The 12,180-nt window shown below is 41.4% G+C and overlaps 1 protein-coding gene across 29 annotated transcripts in view; it reads left to right on the forward strand.

Moving 5' to 3' along the window:
- The window catches only part of GIT2 (GIT ArfGAP 2), a 55,911-nt gene that overhangs the window by 3,981 nt on the left and 39,750 nt on the right, over nt 1-12,180 (forward strand). For all 29 annotated transcript variants that reach the window (XR_002338851.1, XM_003483442.4, XM_005670718.3 and 26 more), the window contains exons 2-7: nt 594-727; nt 2,373-2,485; nt 3,405-3,510; nt 5,452-5,538; nt 5,655-5,785; nt 8,791-8,885. Coding sequence is in view for 28 of the 29 variants with exons in the window: in XM_003483442.4 (XP_003483490.1) it covers nt 594-727; nt 2,373-2,485; nt 3,405-3,510; nt 5,452-5,538; nt 5,655-5,785; nt 8,791-8,885 (666 nt within the window). In the remaining variant the exon portion in view is untranslated. The remainder of the gene's footprint in view (nt 1-593; nt 728-2,372; nt 2,486-3,404; nt 3,511-5,451; nt 5,539-5,654; nt 5,786-8,790; nt 8,886-12,180) is intronic.

Here is a 12,180-nt window from a genome sequence, read left to right on the forward strand (position 1 = left end):
CAACTACTAATGGATATCATAGCACATTTCTTACGGAGGAGTCTAGGTTTCTTAGTCTGTCTTCAGAACCACAGCAGTTGAACAGTTTTATAGTCATGTATGCTTGCAGCTTTCTGCTAAGCCCAGAGGCAGGTAGATATGTAGCATGTGTTAGGGTAGCCATCTTTTTACTGCTCTCTTCACATGTCGCTCTGCGGATTGTCACTGACACAGGTATGTTATCTTGCCATTTGTGGAGATGGATTCAAAATGATTCATGTGAATGCTCTCAACTTGCTTCTTTTACACTGAATGAAAGAGCACACATCTGTGATGATAGATCATATTAGGGTGTCAGATTGTGGCCTTGAACCAGAGAGGAGAGAAGTGCTTATTTAGGGCTGTAATCAGGTTTTCAGTCTCAGTAGATTTGTGCCCCCAGCCAAGGCAGGGGTTATCTTCAGACAGGCTCACCAGCTTGATATGCTGACTAGCATACTAAAACAACAAAGATGTCCTGTTTTTCTGAAAAACCAAATCTCAGTCATCTTTTGCCATCTGGCGGTATAGCAACCACTTGGTATCCTTGCCACTGATTTCATTCTTCTTTCCAGATCCTTCCTGGGCATCAGTAAATAGGGGAACTTTTATATGTGACGAGTGCTGCAGTGTCCATCGGAGTCTAGGGCGCCATATCTCTCAAGTAAGGCATCTCAAACACACACCATGGCCTCCAACATTGCTTCAGGTAAAGAATAAGAATTCTTCTCATGTTTGTAATTTACATCTTTAGGGCTCAATGTTTTAGCAACTAAAATTATACTTCTAAATCATAATTGAATAGAAGTGCCATGCTTATCAATGCTATATACAAGTATTAAATTCATCATTTAAGATTCTTTTTCCCCTCCTAATGTAAATCTTGTCCCAAAAACTCAGTTACAGGCAGTCATTAAAATTTCTTGCTTATGTTTCATTGCTGACTTTCTAAAATGTCACCAGAAGTTGTTTTTAAAGCCCATCTTTTCCACGTACCATGATCAATGTTTCTTAAAGTGACTGCCCTTTGAAACTTTTCATTGTTTCCTGCTTTGATGGAAGCATGGACTGGGATTCCTCAGAAATTTCTGAAACATCTGATTTAGGTTTTCTTAAAGTTCTTATAACTAGTTAGAGACAATTAAGTTATGTCTGGATTGAATGTCTAACACCCTGCTAAGTGTTAAGTGGGCTCTTTGTTTTATTTGGGGGTCCATTGTCATGTCACCTGTACTTCTATTTTGGGGTACACATTCTTCAAGTTCTGTTGGAACTCAGACTTAAGCATGTGTTTCGCCTTCATTTGTCTTGAGGACATATTTTACTGAATCTGTGGCAGCTGCACAACACATCCCTTAAACTTCCCTATATGAACCAAAGGATCGGAGCAAGTGAGCTTGGATCTCTGATGTGACAGATATCTCCGCTAATGTAAAAAACGAGGAGTAATGTCAGGAGTCATGCTTTGAATTGAAACTGGGCGATACGGCTTATTAATAACTTTTGCTAAGAAGTTTCTAACAGCTCATTCTCATGTGAAAATGGATGTTTACTGCTCCCAGATTATACAGAGTACAGATTATATTATAGATCTGAATAAAATCCAGAAATGAGTAGTTTAAAATGCCAGAGTTGGAGCTCCTGCTGTGGTGCATTGGAATAGGCAGCAGCTTGGGACTGCTGGGACTCAGGTCCAAGCCCGGCACAGTGGGTTAAGGAACTGGCATTGCCACAGCTGCAGCTTAGTTTGCTGCTGTGGGTTAGATCTGATCCCTGGCCTGGGAGCTCCCTATGTCAAGGGGAGGCCAAAAAAAAAAAAAAAAAAAAAGCCAGAGTTGACCCTAAAGCAGTTCCCAGAAGGTGGCATGTGAACACCAGTGTTACTCAAGTTAGATGTAGGTAATACTCAAATATGTATTTTAATGGTTGCATAAAACTATAACTAGCACATCAAAGTATAATTGCTAGGGAAAGTTTTAGAAAGTAAGTGGGTTTAAAGAAAAATAATAAGTGGATAGTCTAGATGGTACCTAGGTTTTTAAGTAGCTTGAAAACAGTATTTGAGTGCTCAGGCTTGGGAAATACTGCCCTAATATGTCAAAGTACTCTTTTTTCATCATCTATGAGAAAACATAATCAAACCTCTATAAGTATTTAGCTGTCCTACTGGTCAAACCTGAATCCTGCATACAGGTTCATCTTTCTCATTCTAAATTCAGAAAATACTAATGTGCGTGATATCCCAGTCATGCTGTTGTTTGTAATGGGGCTTTGTGTTTCTAGTTTAGTTATTCATTTCCACTGGATATTTGTGAAAAGAAATTAAAATAAGATTTTATACTGCTTGGTTTTAGATGGTTGAAACCTTATATAATAACGGTGCTAATTCTATATGGGAGCATTCTTTGCTGGACCCTGCCTCTATTTTGAGTGGAAGACGCAAAGCTAATCCACAGGATAAAGTACAGTGAGTGGAATGTTTATAAATACTCTATTTCTTTGTAACCCATGGGGCCCACTGGAAAGAGTGCAGCTGTTTTTGACCAGCCTCCACAGGGGCGGCCCAGGAGGTGGTCATCCCAGTTGTGCATTGAACTCTTTGCTACTGGGAATGCAGGACGAAGCCAGGCACAGGACTGTCTCTTTTGCATGGTTATTCAGCTCAAGTCACCAGTTCCTCCGGTTTAAGACTGAGGCTTGGCAGCTGTTTGTATAATCATATTTGAGCTTAGGTGCTCAGACAACAGGCTGTCAGACCAGAAATCTGGGTTCTAGGCTCCAGTCTGCCTGATGCCTCACCTATAAGATAGGATGAAGAGCTGCTGCTTCCCAAGATTTCTAGGTCAATTAAGAAAATTACACAGAGGAGTTCCCATCATGGCGCAGTGGTTAACGAATCTGACTAGGAACCATGAGGTTGCGGGTTCGATCCCTGGGCTCACTCAGTGAGTTAACGATCCGGCGTTGCCGTGAGCTGTGGTGTAGGTCGCAGACGTGGTTCGGATCCTGCGTTGCTGTGGCTCTGGTGTAGGCCAGTGGCTACAGCTCCGATTAGACCCCTAGCCTGGGAATCTCCATATGCCACAGGAGTGGCCCTAGAAAAGTCAAAAAGACCAAAAAAAAAAAAAAAAAAAAAAGAAAGAAAATTACACAGAGAAGAAAGATGCTATAAAAAGCAGGTATTCTGCAGTCATGGCCATTATAATGACTAATGTATGTTTTCAGACTTCAGGTCTTAACACACCACTGAAACTCACTTAGGTATTGTTCATTTTATCCTTGAGTGGGGGTTGTGGGTCACTTCCTCTTCTTTTTAAAGTCTAAAGAATGGGGAATGTTTTATCTGCACTGCAAGTGAACTGTTCTCTTTTCTGTTTTCAAATCAGTCCTAATAAAGCAGAATTCATCAAAGCCAAGTATCAGATGTTAGCATTTGTCCACCGCTTGCCCTGCCGGGACGACGATAGCGTGACTGCCAAAGACCTCAGTAAGGTGGGTCACACCTTTTAAAGTCCCTAAAAAATTGCTGGATGTGACAGCATGTTATCTTGTTTGAAAAAAAGTTTAGGAAAAAAAGGAAAACAAAAACTCCTTTCTGTACACTCAATAATAGGTAACAGCTTTTTTTGCAGTTGATTTCTTCTTTAAACTTAGTTCAAATGGCAACCATTCAGGAGTTCCCGACGTGGCTCATTGGAAACGAATCTGACTGGTATCCATGAGAATGCAGGTTGGATTCCTGGCCTTGCTCAGTGGGTTAAGAATCTGGCATTGCCACGAGCAGCTCAGATCCTGTGTTGCTGTGGTTGTGGTGTAGGCCGGTGGATACAGCTCCAATTCAACCCCTAGCCGAACTTATGCCACAGTTGTGGCCCCAAAAAGACAAAAAAAAAAAAGGCAACCATTCATGTTAGTAGAAGTTGAAGGGGCAAAAGAAAAAAATAAGTGTCTGGAAGACTATTTGTGTTTTCCAGATATGGTTCTAAAATTGCATTTCTATAAATTTTTTGTTTGCGTAGCTTTGAAATAAGAGCCATCTCAAGATTTGTTTCTAGGAGGGAAAGCTTTCAGGACTTCTGTAGGTTTTTGGGTTGCATGCTGAGCAGGATCTTCAGGAAGCAGGTGTGACTCAAAGCTGTGGTACACAGGATGGCTAATGATACTTGCACAATGAGTAGAAGGTTTGTTTTATGTGGGCCTCTGTGTGTTTTTGAGAGATGCCATGAAAATATGCATCTTTATTTTCAAAGCGCTGCTTTTGGCAAATGCTCACTTGGAACATAGGCACTCACAAATCAGAATTTTGAACTTCGCATGGAAATATGTATGGTTGTTATTTCCATCCATTAATAAGACTTGGTGTGTGTTTTTTTACCACAGTTTTTAAAAATAAAATTAATTTATTAAAAAGTTAGACTTGGATACAGATGTTGGAGTAGACTTCTCCATTTCTTTTTCTTTCTTTCTTTCTTTGTTTCTTTTCTTTCTTTTCTTTCTTTCTTTTGGCTACACCCATGGCATGTGGAAGTTCCTGGGACAGGGGTCAAATCCAAGCTGCAGATGTGACCTATGCCATAGCTGTGGCAACAGTTGATCCTTAACCCACTGTGCCTCAGCGGAAACTCCAAGTTTTCCATTTCTATGATAAAGGTTATTGTATTTTGGACAATTCTAGGCTAGACTTGACGGAAGATAGCTCATCTTGTGAATGTATAAGAGCTTTTCTGCAGTGGTACAGAATTTGGTATCCCATAGGCCTATTTCCCACCATGAAATAGGAACACTTCATTAAATCATTGTATACAAGGCCAAGAATAGTGTTGTGGAGAGGATGTGGTATAAAGCAGAATCCTGTGATTTACACAGTATAGGATACCAAGCCCTAGAGCCCTAGGTTCAGTAACAGCAACAACAATAATAATAGCAACCAATCTTTGAGTGTTTCCTATGTACCATGATCCCTGCTTTGTTATATATCATTGACTCATTACAGTAACCCTATGAATAGGTGGCATTATTATTACTGTTTTAGAGGTGAGGAGACTGAGGTTCAGATTGCTTAAAGAACTTCCTCAAGGTCAGACAGCTTGAAGGGTGTATGGTTTGAAACTCAGGTCTGTCAGACCTCAGAGACATGCTCAGCCACCTCCTCACACTGCTTTCACTCAAAGTCTGGTGTGCCACTTAGACAGATCATACATTTGGGCAGGTCAGCCTTCCCAGCCCTTGTTTCCTTATCAGTAAAATGGACCTGATCCTGCCCTAGGGACCAGGGGTAATTGTGTCTGGCAAGGGAGAGACTGCTTCATCTACCTTACTAAACTAAATGAGGATGATTTGGTACTGCTGTAACATATTAAAGTGGTCTGCCAGCTGCTCTGGTACATCATCCTTTACGTTTAACAGATATTCTTTCTCGTGTGTGTTTTTCAGCAACTCCATTCAAGCGTGAGAACAGGGAATCTTGAAACCTGTTTGAGGCTGTTATCTTTAGGAGCACAAGCCAACTTTTTTCATCCTGTAAGAAAGCATGAATTGATTCAGATATTCATTTGAAACTAAATGGGTTGCATTCATGTCGCCTTTAGATTATTTAATTTGCTTTTTTTGGTATACTTTTTATTGATGATTCTCAGGAAAAAGGAAATACCCCACTCCATGTTGCCTCCAAAGCAGGGCAGATTTTACAGGCGGAATTATTGGCAGTATATGGAGCAGACCCAGGCACACAGGATTCTAGTGGGAAAACTCCTGTTGATTATGCAAGGTAAGAGACTAGATTCTTGTCACTTTTCTCTGGGATTATTTTTATTATATATGATTCATTGTTCAGTGACTAAATTGTATATGGTTAGCATTTAACTCCTTCAAAGATTTACATTTTCTTATTTTGCAGATAAAGACATTTCAAACTCATATGATCTTAGAGCCAGGCAAAGTCAAGGAAGGTAGAACCATTAACCAGGGTGTTTAGCTTCCAGTCTTTCACGTAATCCTTTGTGGCTCAGTGGTATTTGAGCCACAGTAAGAGTCCAGATCAATTATAAAGAATCGTAGCCCTCACCTCTCAGTTTTTTAATACTTGGAGTCATTGCCTGAACTGAAAAACAAATCTATATGAATAGATATGTGATTAAACAAGTATGGTAGAATGGTTTTTTTGGTCCTATCCATGGCATGCAGAAGTTGGAGGGCTAGGGATAGAATCTACCCACAGCTGTAACCAGAGCCACAGCAGTGACATTGCCAGATCCTTAACCCACTAAACCATGAGGGAATTCCGACAAGTATAGTAGAATGTTAACTGCAGGTTTTAGGGAGTGGGCGTCTGGGTGTTCGCTCTAAAATTCTTCAAATTTTTCTTTTTTACATTTTTCTGTATTTTTGTCTTTTCAGGGCCGAACACCCGAGGCATAAGGTGGTTCCTAGGCTAGGGGTCAAATTGGAGCTGTAGCCGCCAGCCAACGCTACAGCCACAGCAACGCCAGATCTGAGCTTGCTCTGTGACCTCCACCACAGCTCACAGCAACGCTGGATCCTTAACCCACTGAGCAAGGCCAGGAATCAAACCCGTGTCCTCATGGTTGCTAGTCGGGTTCATTAACCATTGAGCCACGACAGGAACTCCAGATTTTTCTTTGTTTGAAAATTTTGGCCGTGAAATGCTGGAAAATAAGTAAAATCAATCCATAAATTAGTCTTGGATATCATTTAAAGGATAGTAGATGGATCATTCCTTCTTTTTCCAAGTTAACTTTATTAACTGTAAAAAATTATACTCAGCTCTAGGGGTTCCCTGGAGGCCTAGCGGTTAAGGATTTGGTATTGTCACTGTTGTGGCTCAGGTTTGATCCCTGGCTTGGGAACTCCTGCATGCAGTGCATGCAGCCAAAAAAGAAAGGGTTCGTAAATGCACGTAAGTGTTAAATGAGGCAAAATAATGTAAAACTCATTACCAAAATGGAAAACAGATCCTAAAAGACATTTATAGGATTTCTTCCTTGTGGCCTAAATCATTAAGAAATATCTTTAGGAGTTCCTATTGTGGCTCAATGGTTAACGAATCCAACTGGGAACCATGAGGTTGCAGGTTCGATCCCTGGCTTGGCTCAGTGGGTTAAGGATCCGGCATTGCCGTGAGCTGTGGTATAGGTCACAGACACTGCTCACAGATGCTGCTCGGATCTGGTGTTGCTGTGGCTGTGGCGTAGGCCGGCAGCTACAGCTCTGATTAGACCCCTGGCCTGGGAACCTCCATATGCCGCAGGAGCAGCCCTTGAAAAAGCAAAAAGACAAATAAAAAAAAAAAAAAAGAAAAGAAATATCTTTAGTTGGTCTTTAAAGAGTGGGTTGGATTGATTTGTGTGTATGACAAGGAGCTAAAGCATTCTGAGTGAGAAGAAAGGCATGGGTCAAGTTCAGGAGGGACAGATAGACAGGGCATGTTTGACACAGCAGGGGACCTGACTGGATACAGCAGAGTGTGTCTGGGAATAATAAGAGCTAAGGTATTGAGGAATACAGTCGTTCATCAGGTCTAACATTCCAGTGATTGTTTGGGTCAACATTATTTCATAAACCACTAAAAAGAAAAAACTCAGCCAATTAAATGATATACCATCAACTGTATGATACTTCCTGATTTCACAGATGCTAAACAAATAAAAAAAAGACATGCATCACAAATCAAAGACGTGTGGTAGGTTGGAAAATATTTTGTAGTGACTTGTATGTGGGAAGAGAAACTGGCAGAGACTATATTTCATCTTTTAAGAGGAAGAGAGCCCTCAGTAAATGATACTTATTATCAGTTAACTTGGAATTTCCTCTTGTACCTTGCATATAATAGTCTCTCAGTGTAATGATTTATTTATATTCCCTGTTACTGAAATAATTTCTAGCAACTTAAATATTTGTTTCAGAGGCAAACTTAATATTTTCTGTGATGGAAGTTGAAGACAAGAAGTGAGCTTTGTATTAGGTTGGTCTGACTTTCCCTGAGTTAACGACCTTGAGGTGGTTACTGAACTCACATCCAGAAGTCCAACTAGCTGCATGAGAAACGTCTAGGGGAAGGACCCTTTTCACAGTATTTTTTTTTTTTTTTTCTTTTTAGGGCTATACCCTCAGCATATGGAAGTTCCCAGGCTAGGGGTCTAATCAGAGCTGTAGCCGCCAGCCTACACCAGGGCCACAGCAACGTTGGATCCGAGCCATGTCTGCAACCTACACCACAGCTCACGGCACCACTGGATCCTTAACCCACTGAGCGAGGCCAGGGATCGAACCCACAACCTCATGGTTCCTAGTCAGATTTGTTTCCACTGTGCCACGGCGGGAACGCCCCTTTTCACAGTATTGATGTCCACACTCATCCCATCCTTACTGATTCAGCATTTCCAAGGGTGGGTCCTAGACATCTGTATATTTTTTAAGGTTAATTTTTGAGACCCTCTAGACCATTTATTAATTTTGTTTTCTACCTTGTTAAAGTTATTTTTTATCCCCCTTGAGGTCTTTGAATTCCTTGCTAAGTATTCTGTCCTATAAATTGATAAACAAAGGGGGGTAGTTGAGATTATGAAAACAATTTTATAAACATGGGAACCAAAGTAGACCTTGACAGTTTACCTCACACAAAAAGGTTAATTATTCTAAGAAGTCACATTTGATAAATCGCTCAGATGTCTCAGGGGGACGTCTCTGTATTTTTCTATTCTAGTGTCAGTGGCCAGTGAGCAATATAAATGGTACTTTGTTTTCTCTTGGTAGGCAAGGAGGGCACCATGAGCTGGCAGAACGCCTTGTAGAAATACAGTATGAGCTGACTGACAGACTGGCCTTCTATCTCTGTGGCAGGAAACCAGGTGAGTGAAACGATAGCAGCCTCTCCACACTTCCAGCCAGTCAGTCTCTGGAAAAACAAGTTGGGACACTGTTATTTATGGTCTCTGCTTTAACGTATCCTTGAGAAAATTGCAAGTAAGGATTTCTATTTAAAATGATAACTACAGCATTTTCAGTTATATGTGAGATGTGTAATGTTGGTCAGATCTTGAATTTTAGTGTTTAAGACTTTAGCTCCACAGTAATGACTGTTTCAAGAACCAAAGAACCAAAACTGAAATATGCACCACAGTTCTTGTGAATAATGGGAGTAGGAATGGAAGAGCAAAGCAATAACTTTTGTAGTTATTTGAAGAATTCTGCTATCTAAGGAATAGGAAAAAGTAAAAAAAAAAAAAAAGTCAACTTTACCATTAACCAGCTTTGTCCTTAAGGTAGAACTGGGGTCAGCAAACCATGGTCCATGGGCCACGTTTTGTTTGTTTGTTTTGCTTTTTCAGGCCACATCCGTGGCATATGGAGGTTCCCAGACTAGGAGTCAAATCAGAGCTATGGCTGCCGGCCTATGCCACAGCCACAGCAAGTTGGGATCCAAGCTATGTCTATGACCTACACCACAGCTCACGGCAACGCCAGATCCTTAACCCACTGAGCGAGGCCAGGGATCGAACCTGGATCCTCATGGATCCTAGTCAGGTTTGTTACTGCTGAGCCACAATGGGAACTCCTGGTTTTGTTTTTGTTTTAATAAAATTGTATTCCAAGATGGTCATACCTACTCATTTACATATTGGCTAGGGCTGCTTTTGCACTACAGCAGTAGGATTGAGTAGGTAAGTTGAGTAGTTGCAACAGAGACCATGGCCACAAAGCCTAACATGTTTACTACCTGGCCCTTTGCAGAAAGAGTTTGCCAACCCCACATACGTGTATACTGTGGTTCTCCACCCTGGTTGTACAGCAGAGTTAAGAGAGCCTAATGTGGTTCCAGGTCCTGGTGAGATGGAGTAACACATCCCACCCTGTCTGTCTTGCTGAAAACAATTAAAAACCTTGGGCCAAATTTGTGGACTAGCTATCTAAGGACTAGCAGATGGATTAGGGAACTCAAAGTACCATCAAGCTGATGGTGAGTGTCTATTTTACTTCTGATATGGCTTCTAGGACAGCATAAAACCTAGAACTGCATAACAGGTGCAAAGAAGCCTTCTATGTCTGATCTGAGGAGCAGGAAGTGGGACTCCTATAGGACAGAGAGAATAGGGGAATTCCCCTGGGTTTCAGGGTTTTTTTTTTTTTTTTTTTCCTTCCTTTCCCCACCTCCCCCCACCCCAGGGAGTCCTGTGGCTTTAGTAGTGGCAACACAGGTGCCTAAATCTCTGACCAAGAGCCTAAGGGGAATCCTGATTGTTTTTGTTTTTCTCTTTATTCTCTTGCCACTTGGCCTGGGAGGTAGATAGAGCCTAACCTAGTCAGTTGCCTGCTAAAATAAAATATTAACATTCTCCATAGAATTTAAGGAAGACTTGCAGTCTTCATAGCATAATATGCAAAATATCTGGGATATTGTCCATAATTACTTGATATATGTAGAACCAGAAAAATCCCAAAGACTTGCAAGGGAAAAGGTAGTTAACAGATGCCAACCCCAGATGACTCAGATGTTGGGACTATCAGATAAAGATTTAAAGGAGTTCCTGTCGTGGCACAGTGGTTAACGAATCCGACTAGGAACCATGAGGTTGCGGGTTCGGTCCCTGCCCTTGCTCAGTGGGTTAACGATCCGGCGTTGCCGTGAGCTGTGGTGTAGGTTGCAGACGCGGCTCGGATCCCGAGTTGCTGTGGCTCTGGCGTAGACCAGTGGCTACAGCTCCAATTCGACCCCTAGCCTGGGAACCTCCATATGCTGTGGAGCGGCCCAAAGAAATAGCAAAAAGACAATAAATAAATAAATAATTTATAGTTGATTTAGGAGTTCCCATCATGGCACAGTGGAAATGAATCTGAGTAGGAACCATGAGGTTGCGAGTTCGATCCCCGGCCTCACTTAGTGGGTTTAAGGATCTGGCATTGCTATGGCTGTGGCATAGGCCAGCAGTTGTAGCTCTGATTTGACCCCTAGTCTGGGAACCTCCATATGCCATGGGTATGACCCTAAAAAGCAAAATAAAATAAAATAAAAAGTATAGTTGATTTAAAATGTTGTGGCTGTTTCTGCTGTACAGCAAAGTGATTCAGTTATACATATCTATATGTTCTTTTTTGTATTCTTTTCCATCGTGGTCTATCCCTGGAGATTAGATAAAAATTTTAAAGCAGATAGTAACATTATGCTCTAAGAAGCATGAACATTCTTGAAACAAATAGATTATAGACAGTCTTAGCAGAGAAATAGAAGATAAAGAAAAGAACAGGAGTTCCCCTTGTGGCTCAGCGGGTTACAAACCTGACCAATATCCATGAAGATGTAGGTTCAATCCCTGGCCCCACTCAGTGAGTTAAGGATCCAGCATTGCTGTGGCCTGTGGTGTAGATTGCAAACGCAGCTTGGATCTAGTCTTGCTGTGGCTGTGGTGTAGGCTGGCAGCTGTAGTTCCGATTTTACCCCAGCCTAGGAGCTTCCATATGCTATAGGTGTAGCCCTAAAAAAAAAAAAAAAAGAAAGAAAGAAAAGAAAAAGACAATAAGTAAATAGAACTCAGTGGATGGGCTTAATAGCAGATGCATGTGGCAAAGAAGAGAGTCAGTCATTTGAAAATAGATCCCTAGAAATAATCCACTTTAAGCAACAGAGAAAAAAGTTGGGAGGAAAAAGAAACAGAGCAGAGCCTCAGGGCCCTATGGGACAAAATCAGAAAGTCACTTTTTTTTTTTTTTTTTTTAGGTCTTTTTGCCATTTATTGGGCCACTGCTGCAGCATATGGAGGTTCCCAGGCTAGGGGTCTAATCAGAGCTGTAGCCGCTGACCTACGCTGGAGCCACAGCAACGCCATATCCGAGATGTGTCGGCAACCTACACCACAGCTCACAGCAATGCCAGATCCTTAACCCACTGAGCAAGGCCAGGGATCAAACCTGCAACCTCATGGTTCCTAGTTGGATTCATTAACCACTGAGCCATGCTGGGAACTCCAGAAAGTCACATTTTTATCATCAGACTCCCAGAAAGAGATCAGAAAGAAAGTGGTGCAGAAAAAATATCTGAAGAAATATTGACTAAAAACTAAATTTGGCAAAAGACATAGACTTAGGATTCCAGAGGCACAGAGAATTCCAAACAGGATAAACTCAAAGAAATCGTCACTCAGATCAAAA

This window comes from Sus scrofa, chromosome 14, assembly GCF_000003025.6.
Source record: "Sus scrofa isolate TJ Tabasco breed Duroc chromosome 14, Sscrofa11.1, whole genome shotgun sequence".
Classification (NCBI taxonomy): Eukaryota; Metazoa; Chordata; class Mammalia; order Artiodactyla; family Suidae; genus Sus; species Sus scrofa.